The sequence below is a fragment of the Prionailurus bengalensis genome, chromosome A2 (assembly GCF_016509475.1).
Source record: "Prionailurus bengalensis isolate Pbe53 chromosome A2, Fcat_Pben_1.1_paternal_pri, whole genome shotgun sequence".
NCBI lineage: Eukaryota > Metazoa > Chordata > Mammalia > Carnivora > Felidae > Prionailurus > Prionailurus bengalensis.
Window position 1 is genome coordinate 15,170,913 of NC_057348.1, and position 22,350 is coordinate 15,193,262.

Consider the following 22,350-nt stretch of genomic DNA (forward strand, 5'->3'; position numbering starts at 1 on the left):
GGGAGACACAGAATCGGAAACAGGCTCCAGGCTCCGAGCCATCAGCCCAGAGCCCGACGCAGGGCTCGAACTCCCGGACCGCGAGATCGTGACCTGGCTGAAGTCGGACGCTTAACCGACTGCGCCACCCAGGCGCCCCTAGAAATGTTTTAAATGCCATGACAGGGTGGCTGAAGAAGGAAGCAAATCTCTCTTTAACGGGAAGTCCTCATTTTCCAATTGCTTGCCTGTTCTTCCGTCAGAGAGTGAACTTCATGGATCTCCATGACCCGCATATCTGGCACATGGCAGAGAGTCCCTGATGTGTTAGGTTAAGCCTCATGATATCCTTGAGAGGGAGTGTGTCAGTCAGCTCGGGCTACGTTATGTTGCAGTAACAAGTGGTCCCGAAATCCAAAGGGTTAGAATACCAAAGATTTATTCTGCATTCAATGTATACATCCGTCGTGAGTTGGCTGCAGTTCTGATGCCTGTCTTTTATTATTTTTTAAGTTTACTTATTTATTTATTTATTTATTTAGAGAGCCCGTGTGGGGGAGGGGTAGAGAGAGAGGGTGAGAGAGAATCCCAAGCAGGCTCTGCGCTGCCGGCTCGGAGCTCTATGCGGAGATCCACCTCATGAACCGTGAAATCATGACTGGAGCTGAAACCAAGTGTCAGAGGCTTAACCAACTGAGCCACCCAGGCACCCCTCTGGGGCATGTCTTTTTAATTCTGAGATCCAGGCTGAAGGAGAGGCCTCTGCGACACCCCGGTCTTATGACGGTGTTTGAAAGGTGAACCACAGGACATGTGCTGAAGCTTCTGCTTGGAAGTGGTAGCCGCATTTCCCCTCACATCTCATTGGTTGAAGCAAACTCACGTGGCCAAGCCTGTAGCCAATGGGGGGGACGCCTGGGTGGCTCAGTCAGCTGAGCATCGGGACTCTTGGTTTCTGCTCAGGTCACGGCCTCGGGGTTCGTGGGATCGAGCCCCGCGTCAGGCTCTGTGCTGACAGCTCAGAGCCTGGAGCCTGTTTCGGATTCTGTGTCTCCCTCCCTCTCTGCCCCTCCCCTGCTCATGCTCTCTCTCTCTTAAAAGTAAACACTAAAAAAAAAAAAATTAAAAAAAAAAAAAGGACCTTCCCTTTGGGAAGTTCAAAGTTGAGATGTGTTTAAGGTAATACTGCTTTTATTACCTCCATTTTATTTTTTATTTAAAAAATGTTTTAATGTGTATTCTTGAGAGAGAGAGAGAAAGAGAGTGACAGAGTGTGAGTGGGGAAGAAGCAGAGAGAGAGGGAGACACAGAATCTGAAGCAGGCTCCAGGCTCTGAGCTGTCAGCACAGAGCCCGACTCAGGGCTTGAACCTGTGAACCGGGAGATCATGACCTGAGCTAAAGTCGGCTGCTCAGTGGGACTGAGCCACCCAGGTGCCCCTATTATCTCCATTTTATAAACTACAACTTTGAAGCTTAGAAAGGTTAAGTAATTTTCAGAGAGGCCTGGGTGACTCTGTCGGTTAAGAGTCCTTTTGGTTTCGGCTCAGGTCATGATCTCACGGTTCGTGGGTTCGAGGCCCACGTCGGGCTCTGTGCTGACAGCACGGAGCCTGCTTGCGATTTTCTGTCTCCCTTTTGCCCCTCCCCCACTCACCATCTATATGTCTCTCTCGATCTAAAAATAAATAAATAAACTTAAAAAAAAAAAGGATTAAGGGGAGCCTGGGTGGCTCAGTGGGTTGAGCGACCGACTTCAGCTCAGGTCATGATCTCGCGGTTTGTGAGTTCGAGCCCCGTATGGGGCTCAAACCCACTAACCGCGAGATCATGACCTGAGCTGAAATCAAGAATCAGACGGTTAACTGACTGAGCCACCCAGGCGCCCCTGTTACATAGTCTTTCATAGATCTTTGAGCAGACTTACGGTTTTGTTTCTCTGGGCTAATTACCCTGGAGTGAAATTTCTGGGTCATGGGTAGGTATAAGTTTGTGAGAAACTGCCAGATTGTTCTCCTAAACGATCGCACCCTCTTACCCCTCCTGCCAGCAGCGTGTGAGGCTTCCAGTGTCCCTCGTGCTCGCGGACCCTTGCTGTTGCCACGGTGGCACAGCTCCTCTTTTCTTTGAGGAAGAGACACCCACTGTATACAGAGACACCCAGCGGTTAAGCCAAAACAGAGAGCGGAGTTTGTCGGGGAGAACAATCCTGATTCCGGGGCAAGGCAGACCTTGCATCGTGGGGAGCGTCAGGAGACCCCCGGCCTCCGTGCTAACACGCTGCATGCAGCCGGTTCTCTGGTCCTGCGTATGCCTTTCATTCATTAGTCCTCTGACGTGCCTTCTTTCCACACTCAGTCTGGTTGGCTCTCAAAGTTGAGGGGCTGGGGTGCCTGGGTGGCTCGGTCAGTCGAGCGTCCGACTTCGGCTCAGGTCACGATCTCGGGGTTCACGGGTTCGAGCCCCGCATCGGGCTCTGTGCCGACAATTTGGAGCCCGGAGCCTGCTTCGGATTCTGTGTCTCCCTCGCTCTCTGCCCCTCCCCTGCTCGCGCTCCGTCTCTCTGTCTCTCGCTCTCAAAAGTAAACATTGAACGATCTTTTTTCAATGGCTCGAAGGGCAGACACAGTAAATTCACGTGCTGCCTCAGGCACGTGCTCCCAGGGGGCCTCAGCTGTCAGAGCAAGATGGACGGGTGCGCACCCCTCACCTCTCACAGACGGGGGAAATGCAAATGTCACTATTTACATTCGCAATTCTTGCCTCACCCCACCCTCACCAGGAGGAGGAGGGGTAGGTGTGACCTTGGCCAACTTACAGCTGAAAGAGACCTCCGATTTGCTCAAGGCTACATCCTGATGGAAGGTTTCCTACCGCAAGAGAATCAGCAGGTGCTTCCTCTCGGTAAAGAACACCGGAGCTGGAGATTTGGAAAGACACCTCCCCCTTGAGAAAACAGACAACGTTTCACTACCTGCTACTTACGGACACCGTGGAAACCCCTGAAGGGATGAGCTTATTGACTGAAGTTTCATAAAGGCCCCTCATCATTTTTGTGGCATCTGTAGAGATTTTTTTTTTTTTAAGTTTATGCACGTACGTTGAGAGAGTGGGGGAGGGGCAGAGAGAGAGGGAGAGAGAATCCCAAGCAGGCTCCGTACTGTCAGCACAGAGCCCGACGCGGGGCTTGAACCATGAGATCATGACCTGAGCCGAAGTCGGACGCTTAACCGACTGAGCCACCCAGGCACCCCTCTTTTTTTTAATTTTTAAATGTTTATTTCTGAGAGAAAAGAGAGAGAGAGAGAGAGAGGGTGCTTGAGCAAGAGAAGGGCAGAGAGAGAGACGGAGACAGAGGATCCGAAGCAGGCTTTGTGTTGACAGCAGCGAGCTTGAAGCGGGGTTCAAACTCACACACCGTGAGATCATGACCAGAGCCCAAGTTGGACGCTCAGCTCCCTGAGCCACCCAGGCGCCCCTGAGCATCCAGCTCCTGATCTCAGCTTAGGTCTTGAACTCAGGGTTGTGGGATCAAGCCCCGCGTTGGGCTCCATGCTGGGCATGAAGCCTACTTAAAAAACAAAAACAAAAACAAAAACAAAAGGGCCTGGAATGTGCCAGAAACTGTGGTGGGTGTAGGAAGACGGAGGAATGAGACAAGATTCCTGATTGGGAGGAGGTTAGCGGGACACAGCTGTGCGGACGGATAAATACAACATTGTGCTGAATGCAAACCCCCCCACATGTATGTGCTTGGGGCGCGGGCTCTGCTCTGGGCAGTTGTTTCTTCTACGGGGGCAAAGGGCGGTCAAGTGAAGGGCAGAGGCTCCTACCGAGGGACTCCGTGTCTTGAAGCAACCCCACAGCTTCTTCCTTCTCATTTCCAAGGCCAAGAAAGAGCAGAAACAAACAGCACACACACTAGACTCCCTTCCGGAGGCAACGAGAGGCAGCAACCGTCCGGGGGCCTCCTGCGTAGACGGGAAGCGCCAGGCTCTGCCTTGAGTCTCCCCCCAGAAATCTTGCCAGCCTGCTCTGCACTCCCCGCCTTGAGCCCCATGGCACGCACACCCCCGGAAACTCCTGGGACGTGACCTCCTGCATCCTGCAAGTCCTGTCTCTTCTGGGTTACAGGCTGTCTCTGAGGTCAAGCGCTGGGTCTTTGATCTAGAACACGTAAGGGCGCTGACCACCTGCCAGGCACTGTGTTACCTCCTTTCATCCTTAAAACAGCCCCACGAGGGCGGGCCCACCCTCTCTATTTTAAGTTGAGGAACTGAGTCACACAAAGGTGAGGTGCTCTGTCCACAGTCCCACGGCACATAGGGAAACTGGGATTCAAATCCACGCAGGCAGATCCCACTTTACGTGAAGCCGGGACACCGCTAAACAGCTTTAAACCGCAGCTAGCGACTCTTTACTTACCTCGAAACTAAAGCCAAACCCTTCTTTTTTTTTTTTTTTCCCAACGTTTATTTATTTTTGGGACAGAGAGAGACAGAGCATGAACGGGGGAGGGGCAGAGAGAGAGGGAGACACAGAATCAGAAACAGGCTCCAGGCTCCGAGCCGTCAGCCCAGAGCCCGACGCGGGGCTCGAACCCACGGACCGCGAGATCGTGACCTGGCTGAAGTCGGACGCTTAACCGACTGCGCCACCCAGGCGCCCCTAAAGCCAAACCCTTCTTGATGCGGGTGAAGAAAGCCTGTTTAACAGTCTGATTCGTTGTAGAGATCAACTCAGCTGACGTTCCAGGAAATACAAGAAATCGATAGCACTTACCATAGCTGAGATGATAAATCTCTCTGTCTCCTAAACTCAAACCCACACCGTTCTTGGGTGGTGGTTTTTAACATTCTGATGATAAAATTGTGACAATGGGATCATGGAAATACGTCGGTGGACACACACACACACACACACACACACAGCTACACCTTCTAGACGGTTATTATAAATCAGAAGTCATCTTGGGTCAGGACACGGTGGGGCTGGGGCACCTGGGTGGTTCAGTCAGTTAAGTGTCCAACTCTTGGTTTCGGCTCAGGTTATGACCTCACGGTTCATGAGTTCGAGCCCCTGCATCGGCTCTGTGATGACAGCACGGAGCCTGCTTGGGATTCTCTCTCTCCTTCTCTTTCTCTCTGTCCCTTCCCTGCTTGCTCTCTCTCTCTCTCTCTCAAGATAAATACAAAAACTTAAAAACAAAAATGGATGTGGTGGTGTTGCATCTTCCAGAGATGCCCAGAGGCAGCCCCTCGGGCGGGTCCCACACTGTCACTTTCCAGACGTTTATCAGCTCTACTAAAATAAACACCACGGTCCCATTTAATTCCACTCTGAACTCATGTAGTACCTTTTTTGTTTTTTAAGTTTATTTATTTATTTTGAGAGAGAAAAAGCACAAGTTGGGGAGGGGCAGAGAGATAAGGGAGAGCGAGAATCCCAGGCAGGCTCTACACGGTCAGCTGAGAGCCTGATGTGGGCTTGAACCCATGAACTGTGAGATCATGCCCTGAGCTGAGGTGAGAGGCTTAACCGACTGAGCCACCCAGGCGACCCTGGTCTTGCACCTTTTATTTCAACAGCCGCGCCACTCCCCGCGGAGCAAAGTTGAAGGAGGCGCTCGCTCTCAGGGGCTGACCTTGTACTTACGTGACCCTGAGGGTGAGCACCTCCAGAAGGGCAAGTTAAGTGCCGCAGAGCAGGTGCTTCCTTCAATGTTGCTACCTGGGCACCTGGCCTCCCCCTACTTCCGGCCCTGACTCCCCTTTTCTAGGTTCGTGGCATCTCAGTAACTGTGTGTAGAGTGATGGAAACCCCCCACTCGGGGTTCAGAATGATCCAGAGCACAGGCTCTGGCTTCTGGGCTTGCTCTGCTCCAGACAAGCTACGTGACGTTGGGCTAGTTCTATAAGCAATCTGGGCCTCTTGGTTTTCCAGCAGTAATTGAGGGTAATTCCCGCCTCCCCTCTGGGGTTGTAATAAGGATTAGCTGAGGCGGTGTAAGTGGTTGCTTAGGTCAGGGCTTGGCACGGAGTGTGTGCCCACAGTATGGATGGGGCACTCAGCCAATAAAACTGGGTTCGTTATTGCTGACGGTGGCCGTGCAATGAGTCCTGATTCACATCGAGGGTCAAGACGTGTGATACAGAAAGTAACCTCCCAAAACTTTCATTGAAAACAACTTAGCCTAGGGGCGCCTGGGTGGCTCAGCGGGTGAAGTGTCCAACTTCGACTCCAGTCGTGATCTCATGGTTTGTGGGTTCGAGCCCCGCGTCGGGCTCTGTGCTGACAGCTCGGAGCCTGGAGCCTGCTTCGGATTCTGTGTCTCCCCCTCTCTCTGCCCCTCCCCCACTCGTGCTCTCTCTCTCTCTCTCTCAAAAATAAATAAACATTAAAAAAAGTGAAAACAACAACAACAGCTTAGCCTGGGGCCACCTGGGTGGCTCAGTCGGTTAAGCGTCTGACTCGGTTTCAGCTCCGGTCGAGATCTCGCAGTTCTTGAGTTCGAGCCCCACATCGGACTCTGCGCTGACAGTGGAGAACCTGGTTGGGCCTCTCTCTCTCCCCATCTCTCTCTGGCCCTTCCACCTTCTCTCTCTCTCTCTTTCTCAAAATAAATACACTTAAGGGGCGCCTGGGTGGCGCAGTCAGTTAAGCGTCCGACTTCAGCCAGGTCACGATCTCGCGGTCCGTGAGTTCGAGCCCCGCGTCGGGCTCTGGGCTGATGGCTCAGAGCCTGGAGCCTGTTTCCGATTCTGTGTCTCCCTCTCTCTCTGCCCCTCCCCCGTTCATGCTCTGTCTCTCTCTGTCCCAAAAATAAATAAAAGTTGGAAAAAAAAATTAAAAAAAAACAAACAAATAACTTGGCCTGAATGCAAGTTTGCATTTGCTTCTCGCAGTGGGTGGTCACCAGCGAGCCCGTCTGACTGCCTGGCAACGCACGTCCTGAAACTCTTACAGGGTCCAGAGTTCAGGTGTTCCAGAAGCCACAGGTGAGAAACAGAAAGGGAACCTCACGCCAAGCGGACTATCCAGGAGGGAAAGAAAGAGCTGGAGGAGGAGGGAAAGGAAAGCGGGGCTCACTTACTGCTTTCATTCTGTGGATGTTGGACCAAAACTTGAAACTGCAGCCGGAGGATCCCTGGGTTTTGGGCGTCTTGGTCGCAGCCCTGGAGAGACAGGTTGAAGTTCCCAGCCATGTTCCCGGGCTGCTTGTCCCCGAGCTTGAACACCTCGGGGTTGGTGGTGGAGCCCGGGATATAGTATTCAACCCGTTCCTCTTTCTTCTCGCAGTTGGAGACGTTGAAGTGAAGGAAGGAGACGCTGGCCCGCAGGTGCGGGGGAACGACGAACTGCCAGGTCATGAGCTCGTCCTCAGGGAAGCCATCCGGGTAGTTGGCAGACATCAGGGTGGCGGAACCTTCACCTTCGAACACGGATTCGATGATGCACAGCCCTATAGGGAGCGGGGCCCAAATGAGAAAGAACGGGAGGCGATGGATGAGACCCCTGTCCTGGCTGTCGGTGGCCGGTGGGCAACGGGGTCAGGAAGAGGGGAGGGCGGCTCTCCGCTCCCGAGCTCTGGGTCTGGTCTCATCCTGGCTAAGGATACATCAGTGGCGGGCGAGGAGGTGTTTACCAACCCGGCAGGGGGAGAAAAGCACCCTAACACGGGGCGCCTGTCCATTTCCTCGCACCGTGGCTGATTTCAAGCACGAATGTGGAGTCGGGAGCAGACGCGCAGTAGCTTGTCGCCGTATGGTGTCGCCACCGTAGAGGCACAGTCAGCGTAAATACCCTCAGGAGCACAGAGAACCATCAAATGTGGTGAAATCATTAGGAAGTGATGAGTTCTGAGCGCGTCTTACCTTTGTTTCTTTTTTTTTTTTTAATTTTTTTTTTAATGTTTTTATTTATTTTTGAGACAGAGAGAGGCAGAGCATGAGCAGGGGAGGGGCAGAGAGAGAGGGAGACACAGAATCAGAAGCAGGCTCCAGGCTCTGAGCTGTCAGCCCAGAGCCCGACGCGGGGCTCGAACTCACAGACTGTGAGATCATGACCTGAGCCGAAGCCGGACACTCAACCGACTGAGCCACCCAGGCGCCCCTTTTGTTTCTAATTTAACTGTGAGTTTGCGTGATTTTATCTTCATCAGCAGCTCCGTTTAAGCCTCAGCTCACAAAATTCCCGAGCAGTTTAGCACCCCCCTCTGGCAAGCCACCGACACAATTACAGAAAACGTGACGGGGTTAGAAGACAGGACAAAGAAATGAGGGACGGGGTCATCAAGAGAGGTCTGTGGAGGCAATCCCACTTCGTGTTGTGCAAACAAACCTCACAGGCAACAAAGGACCAAGAAAAGAGAGTGGCATCACGGTTTGTTTATGAGGGAAGGGTGACGGGGCGCCTGGGTGGCTCAGTCGGTTAAGCATCCGACCTTGGCTCGGATCATGATCTCACGGTTCGTGAGTTCGAGCCCCGAGGCGGGCTCTGTGCTGACCGCCCAGAGCCTGGAAACTGCTCTGAGTCTATGTCTCTCTCTCGTTCTCTCTCTGCCCCTCCCCTGCTCACACACTGTCTCTCTTTCACACACTGTCTCTCTTTCAAAAATGACTAAACGTGGGGCGCCTGGGTGGCTCAGTCGGTTAAGCATCTGACTTCGGCTCAGGTCATGATCTCGCGGTCCGTGAGTTCGAGCCCCGCGTCGGGCTCTGGGCTGACGGCTCAGAACCTGGAGCCTGCTTCCGTTTCTGTGTCTCCCGCTCTCTCTGACCCTCCCCTGTTCATGCTCTGTCTCTCCGGTCTCAAAAATAAATAAAATGTTAAAAAAATTTTTTTTTAAAAATGACTAAACGTTAAAAAAATTTTTTTTTAAATAGAGAAGGGTGACTTCACACCAGGAGAGCCGCACCACTTACAGAAGAGTGAGATCTTCCTTCAAGATATTCATACCATACTGCCCAACACCTGACCGTCTAGAGCAACGGGCATTTTTTGTTTTGGTACGTTTCAGCCTCAGCAAACGGTGGGGACGGAGCGGGGGGAGGTGTGCTCACGTTTTATAGAAGACCGGTTTGCGATGCTGAAGCCAGAGACGTTTCTCCTGTGGAACCACGGCAAGTGTAAGGCCATTTTCACCCCTTCTTGCATTTTGATGCGGGACACAGTGCCGTTGCTGCAGAAGGTTCCGATTCTCACCACGGTGGCATCGATGCGGCCGCTGATGTTGTAAGTGACTCCGTCTGGGCAGCTCGCCCCCGGCCCGACCTGCCTCAGGCGAGGGACCGAGAACTGCAGCTCTAGACCAATGCTCTTGTGAGCCTTGACGTCCCAGATGAAAGTTCTGTTGACGGCGGGCAGCACCGATGTTGACGGCTGAAGCTGGACCTCCCCGAAAGGACACGGGCCTGACATGCAGTCTGAAACACAGCCACAAGAGCAAGCTTGGTCACAGATGCTACCAGGCCACGCACTGTGCCTCTCGACCCCTGTGGGAGAAGCCGGGGGGCACCGCCAGGCAGAGGCGTGATCTCCTGGCTGCGTGAGTGTTGGTGGCCAACAGCTCACTCTTGTCTGGGGAGTCGCCTAGGTCGGGGGAGCCCCGTTTGGCCAGAAAGCCTGAGAGTTGTCCTGCACCTGCCCCTGCCCCCCAAGGTGGGTAGCAGCCCACGGCCGATCGCTGCCCACGGCTGGGGGGAGCAAGCCTGACCTCCCCTGTCTCATGTGACAGCCTGGGGATGCCCTCTGACATCAGCATCAGCCTGTGGTTCCACTAGCTAAAATCACACCTTTGCTTCCTTCTTCCCTTGGCTCTACCCTGCTTTTCTCACTGCTTTGTGAGTGTCCTCCAAGGGTACTCTCTCGACAAATGACTTAAAAAAATCCCCATCTCGGGGTGCCTGGGTGGCTCAGTCGGTTAAGCTTCTGACTTCGGCTCAGGTCATGATCTCACGGTTCATGAGTTTGAGCCCCATGTTGGGCTCTCAGCTGTCGGCACGGACAGAACACGCTTCGGATCCTCTGTCCCCTTGTCTTTCCCCCTCTCTTGCTCATTCTCCCTCCTTTTCAAAAATAAATAAACATTAAAAATAATTAAAAAAATTTTTTAACGTTTTATTTTTTGAGAGACAGAGCACGAGCAGGGGAGGGGCAGAGAGAGAGGGAGACACAAAATCTGCAGCAGGCTCCAGGCTCTGAGCTGTCTGCACAGGGCCCGATGCGGGGCTCGAACCCACAAACTGCAAGATCATGACCTGAGCCGAAGTCAGAGGCTTAACGGACTGAGCCACCCAGGCGCCCCCCCCCCGCCTTTTTTTTTAAAGGCTAGCAGCTGATGACATCCTCTGATGTACTTTTGTTTCCCAAGACTCTTAAAACAAAGCAAGAACGCTGTTCTCGAGGAGGAAGGAAGCATGTGGAAGCAGGGACAGAGAGCAGACACAGAATAGTAAGGCTTCCGTCGTCTCCCGTGCAGGGAATCTGAACGGTGCCTTGGCTTCCGGCCACTCTAAGGGGGCCCTTCGAACCCTTACTGCTGCTCCAGTGGGGTGTCGAAGGCACCGGCAACGTGAAGCGGGATCATGGGAGTCTTTCAGAGCTGTCTGAGGACCCCCCGAGGTCGTTCACGCCCAAACACTCATTTTTGCAAAGCAGTCCTGGAACCTCGGTGACAAGTGTGTTTGCAACGCACAGCCCCCCAGGAGGAAAGCCCGGGCTGTGGCTGGTCCACCCGAGTTCATGCCAGCACAGTGTGCTGCCTGACCTACGAAACAGGGTTAGATAACAAGGTGACGGAGTTGGCTAAAATCAGATTTTGTGTGTGGGTAAGGATAGTACCTGTTTTTAGGAGCTCGGGGAAACTCCACTCCGTGAAGCCGTTTCTTTCTGGGCTTTGCAGCCACGCCTCCAGTGTGCCCAGGGCCCCATGGAGTGGCTCCTGCTGGGCTCCTGTGGGATCCCTTCACCCTATTTAGACAGTGGTTTTCTTTTTCAGGCTCTGGCGCATTTTGATATGAGGGTTGGAAGAGCTTTATTCCATGAGTCGGGAAATGCCACCTCTTCCTGCGCTCTAGAACAGGGAGGGGGTCAGCAAATCACAGCTCGTGGGCTCAGTCCAGCCCAATACCTGCTACTGAGAAGAGACATGTGGGACGGCGCTGCCCATATGTTTAGCTATTTTCCGTGGCTGATTTCGTGCTGTCCCAGCGCGGAGCTCAGTGGTTGGGCGGAGACGCTCTGAGATATTCACCATCCCGTCTTTTACAGAAAACGTTTGCCAACCCTCTCCTAGAATGTTCTTTTTTTTTTTTTAATTTGAAGAGGACACGGAGAGAGGGAGAATCCCAAACAAAATCCAAAATCAAGAGTCGGGTACTCAACTGACTGAGCCCCCCAGGTGCCCCTAGAACGGTTTAAATATTATAGAAATGATCTTCTCCTCGATGTATTATAGGATCCTCTATGAAACCATCTCTAATAAACCCAAACCCCACTTTCCTCCAGCATGCACATTTTTTTCCAACCTCCTCCTCGGTTATTTATTGATTTGGGTTTCCTACCTTTCTATGAGTCAAGCTGGCTCACTGAATTTTCCCTGAAAATTATTCCTTTTATTCAGATTTTCACATTTCTACCATAATGCTGTACACAGTCTATTTTAGAAATCGCCTCTGTAAATGTCACGAAAGCAACATTTAGCCTTTCAAAGCTGTACGTTTGTATCTTCTCTGTCTGTTTTCCAGCAGACTAGTCAGAGATCTGTCTATTTAATTAGTCTTTATAGAGAACCACACCTTAGCTTTAGTTATCAGATGGAGTTTCAAAAGCTGCTGGTAAGCACTTTAGTTTCTTTTCTTTTTCTGATTGCCTTCTTCCTAAGGTTTATTTTACCCCTTTCCTTGCTTATCTATTGCCTGATTCATTTATTTTCAATGGAAAGCAAAGAAATTTAAAAAAACTTAATGTTTATTTATTTTTGAGAGAGAGAGAGAGAGAGAGAGAGTGAGCAGGGGAGAGGCAGAGAGTGAGAGAGACATAGAATCTGAAGCAGGCTCCAGGCTCTGAGCTGTCAGCACAGAGCCCAGTGCGGGGCTCGAACTCAGAAACCGCGAGATCGTGACCTGAGCAGAAGTCGGACGCTCAACCCACTGAGCCACCCAGATGCTCCAGCAAAGACATTTTTTGAGTATGGCTTTGATTGGATCCCAAATAGTGCTCTCCTTGCTGTTACGACATCTATGTTCCTAGCTGGCATGCCCACCTTAAAACGACTAGGAAATTACACATTTAATTCTTTCTGCCTGGTTATTATATCTTATGTTAATCTCTCATCCCAAGTTCAAGCTGTGAGTAATAGTAATAATGTCAGAGTCATCGTTTGTTGAATCCTTGTGTGTCAAACATCATCAGTGTATTAGTTTATTTCACCCTCATGAGAACCCTACTGGTTGGTACAATGACTCTTATTTCACAGACTAAAAAACTAAGTCACAAAGCGGTTAAGTGACTTATACAAAGCCATGTGATGAGCTCACATGACCAGGAGCCTGAAGCTTGAAGCCAGACCAGATCCCTCAGCCTCAAAAATTCTGTTTTTCCCCCATCGTGCTTCACGGACCCACCTCTCCACCCTTATCTGCTCAACCCTCCAATTCCTTTTCTTTTTTTAAAAAGATTTTATTTTTAAGTCATCTCTACATCCAACATGGGACTCAAACCCTGAGATCAAGAGTTGCACGTTCCATCCGACTAGGCCAGCCAGGCGCCCCTCCAATTTCTTTGTCTTCCAACTCCTTGCTTTTTGCTCCTTGTCGGCAAAATTTTAGCCTACAATTAAATTAGTTTAAATTTGAGGGGCGCCTGGGTGGCTCAGCCGGTTGAGCGTCCGACTTCAGTTCAGGTCATGATCTCACGGTTCATGAGTTCGAGCCCCGTGTCAGGCTCTGTGCTGACAGCTCGGAGCCTGGAGCCTGCTTCGGATTCTGTATCTCCTCTCTCTGCCCCTTCCCAGCTCACGCTCTGTCTGTCTCTGTCTCTCCAAAATGAATAAATGGTAAAAAAATTAAAAAATAATAAATTAGTTGAAATTTGATTTTGGCTCAGGTTACAATCTCATGGTTTGTGAGACTGAGCCCCGCCTTGGGCTCTGCCCTGACCAAGGGGAGCCTGCTTGGAATTCTCTGTCTCCTCCCTCCCCCCTGTCTGCCCCTCCCCGTCTTGTGCACTCGAGTGCATGCTCTAAATGAATGAATGAATGAATGAAGAATGAAAAGAAACCATGCAGCACAGTGGTGGCAGGCAAATCCTGGGGCCAGAATACCTCAGGGCTTGTCCTGCTGCCTTAGTCGCTATGTCATTTTAGGCAAGTTACCGTCTTGGTGAGTTTCTCACAGGGCTGTCTTGGAGATTCAAGACCTTAACCCGTGTAAAGCACTCAGAACCGTACGTGGCCACATAACAGCTGAACAGAGTGTGGAGTTTCAGAACAGCTCTTACCTCCCTAGCATTAGAGACCGGCTCAGCACCGGAAAGAGAGGCAGGGAGGCCAAACAGGTCACGAGTGTGTACTTACCAATATTCTTCTGGATCTCGATGACAAAGTGCTTCTCTGGGTCCCGGCAGTTAAAGGAAAAGACCGCCTTTTCTCCGGGTTTGATGGTCAATGTGGTTAAGTGTCCTTTAGTACTGATGATGTAACAGGGTTTCACCGGCAGCATGGGGGTCCCAGGTTTTATGAGAACCGTAATGCCACTTCCGTGTGGCAGAGCGATCTCGGAAGCTTCTGGAAGAAGGAAGAAAAACGGGAGTGAGCAGGAGGCTTTAGATCTCCAAACGTGCTGCCCTCCCCCTCCCCCCCGCTGGTCCAGGGAGCCCCCCACTTTGACACCTTTGTTCCCTCCCTCCTGGTCTGAGAAGGAGAGTGATGTAAAATAAAATGTCAGTGCTGTCCTTACCGATGGGAAAGTGCCAGGCTATGGCCGATGGGGTGCTGACAAGTATCTCTTTGCTTTATTGAAAACAAATTTTTTTTAAGTTTATTGATTTTTGAGAGACAGAGCATGAGCGGGGGAGGGACAGAGAGAGAGGGAGACACGGAATCCGAAACGGGCTCCAGGCTCCGAGCTGTCAGCGCAGAGCCCAACGCGGGGTCTGAACTCACGAACTGTGAGATCATGACCTGAGCCGAAGTCGGATGCTTAACCGACTGAGCCACCCAGGTACCCCTCTTGTTTGCTTTATTACTGTTTCTAAAAATTAAAAAACACTGCACCACATCCTAGATGCCTTGAGGAGTATATATTCACGTACCCCATCTGTGCAGCATTAAACAGCAATCAGAGACACTGTCACACCTCTTCTCAATATGACCAGAGACGAAAGTCCACGTACAGTCTATGTACACAGGGACATATTTGTTTGCAACGAGCCGCTGTCTCCCGCCCTGAGCGCTTCACATGCCCAGGATATGCCTATATTCAGTAGCGGAGGCTAGGAAAATGTTTGCAGAAATTAGATACAAACATGTTGTGTCAACCAACTTTGAAAGAGCTAAAGAGGGGCGCCTGGGTGGCGCAGTCGGTTAAGCGTCCGACTTCAGCAAGGTGACGATCTCGCGGTCCGGGAGTTCGAGCCCCGCGTCGGGCTCTGGGCTGATGGCTCAGAGCCTGGAGCCTGTTTCCGATTCTGTGTCTCCCTCTCTCTCTGCCCCTCCCCCGTTCATGCTCTGTCTCTCTCTGTCCCAAAAATAAATAAACGTTGAAAAAAAAAAAAAAGAAAGAGCTGAAGAGCGCTAATACCGTAGACTGGGGTTCTGCAAGATGATCTGAATGGACAACACCAAGCCGGCGAGACGGCGGTTGATCATTGAACAGAGGGGTACGTACCGGTCAGGACGGGGCCCTGATTCATGAACAAGTGCCATCTCGGCCCCTTCTGTGACTTGGATCCTGATTTGGGGTCTCTGAGTAGCTGATGGCCTGGGGGCAGTGGATGATGGGGCAGTCATGTGTAGGGGAGTCCCGTGGAGGGAACCCAGGGGCTCGTGGAGACGTGCGGGGCTGATGTGGGTGTTCTGTTCCACCACGTTCTGGCACAAAGGACGGTTAGTACCTGTTATGGCACCTGCTCATGGAAGGTGCCCAGTAAGTCTTCAGCCAATGAATCAATAGCAATCTAACAAGCTATGCTTTTCCCACCCTTTTAAAAAATTTATTTTGGGGCGCCTGGGTGGCTCAGTCATTTACGCATCTGACTTCAGCTCAGGTCATGATCTCACGGTCCATGAGTTCGAGCCCTGTGTCAGGCTCTGTGCTGACAGCTCAGAGCCTGGAGCCTGCTTCGGATTCTGTGTCTCCCTCTCTCTCTGCCCCTCCCCTGCTCTCACTCTGTCTCTCTCTGTCTCTCAAACATGAATAAATGTTAAAAAAAAAAAAACTTTTTAAGAGCAAATTTATTAAGGGGCGCCTGGGTGGCTCAGTTGGTTAAGCGTCCGACTCTTGTTTTCAGTTCAGGTCATGACCTCACGGTTCGTGGGTTCAAGCCCCCACCCAGGGCTTGGTGCTGAACATGAAGCCTGCTTGGGATTCTCTCTCTCCCCCTCTCTCTGCCCCTCCCCTGCTCACGTGAGCACGTGCTGTGTCTCTCTCGGGCACTCTCTCTCTCAAAATAAAAAATAAATAAAATCAACTTTATTGAGCTGTAGTTTACGTACATTAAAAAGGACCCACTCATTTTAAGAGTTTTGACAGATGTATATACACACGACCACTATCACAATCAAGATCTAACAAATTTTCATGGTCCCTAAACGTTCCTTTAATGTCCCTTCGCAGTCAACTTCGGCTTCTGGTCCCAGAAAACTTATCGGTTGGTTTTGCCCGATCCAGACCTTCATATAAACAGAATCCTACAGTACATTCTCTTTGGTACCTGGTTTCTTTGCTTAGCACGTTTGTGAGATCAATCCACTGTTCCCTACTTTGTTTCTTTTTATTCCTAAGTAGTGTTGTATTATCTGTGTAGACCACGGTGTATTTATCTCCATGCACCTGTTGGGTGACAAGTGAGTTCCTTCCAGTTTTTTGACCAGCCCCTTGCTTCATTTGGATCAAAACTGCTAGCCTGGGGGCGCCTGGGTGGCGCAGTCGGTTAAGCGTCCGACTTCAGCCAGGTCACGATCTCGCGGTCCGGGAGTTCGAGCCCCGCGTCAGGCTCTGGGCTGATGGCTCAGAGCCTGGAGCCTGTTTCCGATTCTGTGTCTCCCTCTCTCTCTGCCCCTCCCCCGTTCATGCTCTGTCTCTCTCTGTCCCAAAAATAAATAAATGTTGAAAAAAAAAATTAAAAAAAAAAAAAACAAAAAACTGCTAGCCTGCATGAGGGCTACACGCACTTTCCTCCCATGGGAAGGTATGAACCCACTTGCACTCCCCAGGCCAGCAGCTACGTGATAAAATGTTGGGACTTCCGTCAGCCTCTTCTTGAACCTCTCTCCCCCTTGTTCGCTCTGCTCTGGCCTGACCAGCCAGCCGCTCTTGACGTAGTGTGGAAGTTGATCCCTCGGTCTGTGATAGTGAACTGCAAATATCTTGTCCATTTTTATCGGTAAGAACTTTACCCTCTTTGGGCCTCCGTTCCTCCATTTATAAAAGGAGGGGGCTAGGCCAGAAAAAATCTACCATTTCCTGCCAGCTCCCAGTCTGTGATCAGTACCTGAGAAAGAAGTGACTTTGCAACCGTACGCATTCCCAGCTACTGCCCGGCAGCGACACATGCCTCAGGGCGCCAGGACACCAGCTCAGCTGCCTTCCTGACTTTGCTTTCAAGACGGCCTCGGTTTGCATTTTTGGAGCAAAATGTCTTAATCTCTCCAACTTCAGCTTGTACCCCTCTCTGCTTTGGTCACCGTGCTCAGTGACCACCTTTGCCTTCTTTCTTGACCACACGAACCTCTTTCCCATCCCCAGGGCCTTTGTGCGTGCTGGTCCTGGTTTCTATGAAGCTGTTTCTCTAGCAAGAGCTGGGTCCTTTTGGTCCTTCCAGTCTCAGCTCAAAGGTCATGTCCTCAGAGTGACCTTCCCTGACCAGCCTCGTCCAGTGCTCCCCTCCTCCCCCACCCCCAGTCTTCCTGCTTTTATGTCCCTCCCTGCTCTAGTCTTTGAGAGTGTTCATTTGTTTTTGCCTCCTATGATCAGAACGGGAGCACCTTCCTACTGGAAGGCAGCAGGAATTTCCCTGTCCTTTTCGGTGGTGGCCTCGGGATCCAGACAGTGCCTGCTGTCCCCATGGAGGCTGAAGTGACGTTTAAAATCTTCAGGGACGGATCTGAAGGCTCAGGGGCTCTCTAAGACATCAGGTTAAAATGAATCCAGGGGCACGTGGGAGGAGGCTCAGTCGGTTAAGCGGCTGCCTTTGGCTCAGGTCATGATCTCGCGGTTCGTGAGTTTGAGCCCTGCATCAGGCTCTCTGCTGTGTGTGCAGAGCCCTCTTCAGATCCTCTGTCTCCCTCTCTCTCTGCCCCTCCCCCGCTTGTGTGCACCTGTGCGTTCCCTCTCTCTCTCAAAACTAAATAAAAACTTAAAATGAATCCAGATGCGTGTTCGGAAACCCAGTTGCCAGGCTTCCACGCAAGCGGTATATGTCAACCTTGTGTTCTTTTTCTGTAGTCGTGAAAACGTCTTACCACGTTATTGGTAAAAAAAAATCCCTGGAACACCCAGTCCCGGGAGGCATGGCATGCTCTCTACGGCCTCCGACCCCGGGTCTCTGGTGGGGCTAATTCATTGCACCCAGTGTCTGGACTGCAGCCCAGCTTAGCCAGGTTATCACCTTCCTCCCCATTCTTACTTCTCTTCTGTCTCTGTTTACACCCTTTGGCCACAGCATTATATCAAAATTCCTGACTCCAGGGGCACCTGGGTGGCTCAGTTGGTTAAACATCTGATTTCGGCTCAGGTCACGATCTCGAAGTTTGTGGGTTCGAGGGCCGCGTCGGGCTCTGTGCTGTGAGCTCGGAGTCTGCTTTGGACCCCCTGTTTCCCTCTCTCTCTCTCTCTCTCTCTGCCCCTCCCCTGCTCCTGCTTTTTCTCTCTCAAAAACAAACAAGCAGTAAAAAAACCAAATCCTGACTCTACAGTTATTACGGTTATTTTAATTAAGTGTTAGACCTTAAGCAGCCCAGCAGTTGCCTAATGCTGGAGGTGGGGGCAGGGGCTGGGGTCCCAGGGGGCAGAGGAGTCTTTGCAGGATGGGAGGACCATTCTGTGTCTTGACCATGGAGGTGACTGCGCATTGCACACAAATGCCCCAACTCATCAAACTGTACACTTAAAATTGGTGAAGTTTATTATATGGAACTTATGCCTTAATAAACTAAAAAGAGGAAAAAAAACGTGTGTTAGAAAGATTGTGTTACTGCATAAAGTAGGCACTTAATAAATGACTAAAGGAGTAGTCGTGACCACAGTTAAAATATTGCTTAATAAAATCTTGGGGGTGGGCCTTGTTTCTCTCGTGGCTTGTGTAATATTTTAAAATATCCCTAAATTAGATTTGGAGAACAAAGCCGATCTCACTACAATGCCTCCACGCAGCTTTTCTTTTCCTTTAAAAAAATTAAAAAAAAAATATTTATTTATTTTTGAAGACAGAGACAGACAGAGTGTGCGTGGGGAGGGGCAGAGAGGGAGACACAGAATCCGAAGCAGGCTCCAGGCTCCAGCTGTCAGCACAGAGCCGGACAAGGGGCTCGAACCCACGGACCGCGAGATCGTGACCTGAGCTGAAGTTGGAAGCTTAAATGACTGAACCACCCAGGCACCCCATCAGCTTTTGTCTCCTGCTTCCAGGCAGGTCAGTACCCCCAACTAATTCTGGGTATACAACAATCTGTTTTACTATTAGTGACAGTCCGGGAAAAGTGGACAATCTTTTTTAGCAAAGTTTTTTTCTTTCAGACTCTATGAAATCACGTATTCGTTCAACAAACATCGTCTGGGTTAATAGTATGTTCTAGGAAACCATACTTGGTGCACATGATTTCATGACAAAAATTGCTGGAGTTCCTGCCCCCAGGGAGTTAACAGTCCAGACTGGGGGTTTCTAAAAGGCCTCTGGAGGGCTTTAAGAATGATGAAGTCCCAATCGGACCTAGGGATTTCTACTGGAAACACTTTTTTTCTGTCGCTGCTGGGATTCACTTCTACTATTTTTTTTCCATATGGAAAGCCAGCTCTAATTATTGAATACACCAATCCTTCCTTCACAAATCGCTAATGCTACCTCTGTTACATGTATATATAATGTTTATTTATTTTTGAGAGAGAGACAGAGCATGAGCAGGGGAGGGGCAGAGAGAGAGGGAGACACAGAATCCGAAGCAGGCTCCAGGCCCTGAGCGGTCAGCACAGAGCCCGACACGGGGCTCGAACCCACGGACCGTGAGATCGTGACCCGAGCCGAAGTCGGACGCTTAACCGACTGAGCCACCCAGGCGCCCCTATATTTTTTATTTTGGGTCAAAATAACCTAGATTTACATTCTAACTCATTCTGCAAACAAAGAAGATGAAGCTTTGAAAGGGTTAAATGACTCACTTCAGTTGTACTTTATCATCTCACAATGTTTCTTTGTTCTGCCTCCCAGGTGACCCCGTCCCCCGCCCCCCCAGCACATTCTACTGCCCAGCAGTGGTTCATAGCTCTCCTTTAGTACCCCAGACCAGAGAATCTCCACCTTGTTTCCTCGCCCACAGGAAACACGTGCAAGAAAGCCAAGGCCCACCCACCTTTGCAGCAGGAGGGGACGATTTACACGACAGGCTGTTTCCTAAGGTCACAGCCAAGGACACATTACCCACAGGACAGCCCTCCTCATCTTCAGTGATGAATATATTAGCAGAAGGGGGAGATGGGGAGCGAGAGGCTGATGACCCAACTTTGTACCCACTTGAAATCCAGAATCCCCCCCTTCTCCGCCTCCCCCGCCCCCAGCCCTTCCATTCAGTGGCAGAGAGACCCCTCATTGCTTGAGTGAAATCACTTAAAACTCATCACAGATGCTCGGAGTTTGAGAGCATCCTGTTGCGTGCACATTTCTGTCTTCTGCATTCCCCACCATTAATCATACCATGAAATCGGAAATTCCAACACCGCGGAATAAATCTCAGCCTCCCACCCCGGCCACCGCCCACCGGGTCAGCACATCTGAGTGTCTGACAGACGTGCTGTAATTTACAGAAAGTGGTTGGGTGGGGTGGGGGTGGGGGTGGGGGCGCCTGGGTGGCTCAGTCAGGTGAGCGTCCAACTTCGGCTCCGGTCATGATCTCACGGTCCGTGAGTTCGAGCCCCTCATTGGGCTCTGTGCTGACAGCTCGGAGCCTGGAGCCTGCTTCCGATTCTGTGTCTCCCTCTCTCTCTGCCCCTCTCCCGCTCACACTCTGTCTCTCTCTGTCTCAAAAATAAATACACATTTAAAGAAATTGGGCTTTTTCTTCTTCACCATCTCTTTCTTTTGCCTCCCCAGGAACTTGGTATTTCTCTGGTGTAGTCATTTTGGAAGATCTATTACCCAGGTTCACAGAAACTCAGACAAAGCTCCAGATTCTGGCGTGATTTCCAGGTCTTCCGAGTGGAAAGAAATCCAAGCCAAGTCAAGCCCAGCCTCGTGGAAAGCAGCGAGCGGGCTCGCGGGCTCCGGGCATTCGGGAAAGCTTGCAGGCGACGGGCTTGGGGTCATGAATCACACTTCTCTTCACTCTCCTGCCTTCCGACCACTCCTTATTAGGATAACTTCGCTAGTTTCTGCCTCACCAGCGGCATCTCAGGTGGGAATTTCCAATTGTTTTAATCACCATTCATTAATCACCGTATCACAGGATATTATACAAACACCCCTGTTCTTTCTTCTCCCTGCCATCCTATGTCTTTGCAAGGGAAAGACAAGGCAAGGAAAATAAACCCAAAGAAGGGGATTCCACCAGATACACACCAGGGGACTTATCTGCTCCCAGATTTGTCCAATACAGGGTTTTTTTGTTTAAAAATTTTTTTTTAATGTTTATTTATTTTTGAGAGAGAGAGAGAGAGTGTGTGTGAGTGGGGAAGGGGCAGAGAGAGACAGGGAGATACAGAATCTGAAGCAGGTTCCAGGCTCTGAGCTATTAGCACAGAGCCTGACGTGGGGCTCGAACTCACCAACTGTGAGATCACGACCTGAGCCCGAAGTCCGATGCTCAACCGACTGAGCCATCCAGGCGTCCCTGAGATACAGTTTAAAAGACTGACGAATGTGATTTAAAACTTTTTCGATGGGTCATAACCAGCTGCCTCAATTCTGGGTGTGGTTCCCAGGGGGGGCTTGACTTCCACTCACTCTCTGTCCGCCCCCCCGACACCAAGCAGCTCCCAGCAGGGCCCGGGCCCAGCCCGGGCACCAGGAGACACCTATGATGCCCTGCAGGAGAGCCTGGGATGTCGAGGGAGACCGAACGCAGAAGCCAAGTGGCATAATCGTGAATCAGCATGGCTGATCAGTCACAGCCTGCGTGGGAGTCCGATTCCCAAGCAAGCCCATAAGGGGAAAAGCACTTCCGGCCACCACAGCCGTGTCCTCTCTGAGGAAGGTGTCACATTGCACGTCAACATCCCTCCCTCAAGTCTGCTGGCTGCGGCCGGCGTTCGCTCATCCGTGGCGCGGATCCCTGCCTCTCAGGTCGAGCATCAGACAAAGCAGCGATTTGGTCTTAGGGGCCGGGTTTGCAAAACACATTTTGTTAAATTGTGGGTGATCCCTCAGGGCATGGGATCATGGCAGCCCGAGGAAGTGACACCAGCAGAAGGGACACCTCGCATCCACCCTGTGGGGACACTCACACCATTTATACAATCTCTCCTGCTTTTATTCCCTGCAGGAAGCAGTAGCTGAATTCATGTACAAGCATATACATTTGCTTGTCTGCCCCACCAGACCCTACCTGATAGTCAGTAACCTTAGGCACCAAGGAAAGTCAAGGTACTCTGGGGACACTGAGGGTCAGCTATTAACTGTCTAGGGGTGGTGGTCCGGGAAGGCTTTGCAGAGGAGGCACGACTTAAGATGGGTCTTGAAAAATAAATAGGAGTTTGCCAGTCAGGGACAGCGAGATGGGTGTCGGGAAGGATCGGGGGAGGCCAACAGCAGGTGCGAAGACAGAGGTATGAAGAACGTGGCTCCCTTGGGGCCACTCCATGGAGCTTGTTTTGGCTGGAGGCCCAGGGAAATGTGGGTAGAAGGGGCAGAGAAGACAGAGGCAGGGGACAGGCTGGGAAGGGGCATGGTTGCGGCCAGGGACTTTGGGCTTCCCCCAGGGGACCAGCATAACTTAGCAGCTTTG

General features: G+C 51.1%; 1 protein-coding gene across 1 annotated transcript in view; it reads right to left on the reverse strand.

The window, feature by feature from the left end:
• CDCP1 (CUB domain containing protein 1) overlaps window positions 1-22,350 on the reverse strand; it is a 57,419-nt gene that overhangs the window by 14,018 nt on the left and 21,051 nt on the right. Inside the window, exons 2-4 of the mRNA XM_043587209.1 lie at window positions 13,555-13,764; window positions 9,041-9,403; window positions 7,072-7,440 (exon numbers count right to left, since the gene is read on the reverse strand). Of these exons, the coding sequence (XP_043443144.1) occupies window positions 7,072-7,440; window positions 9,041-9,403; window positions 13,555-13,764 (942 nt within the window). The remainder of the gene's footprint in view (window positions 1-7,071; window positions 7,441-9,040; window positions 9,404-13,554; window positions 13,765-22,350) is intronic.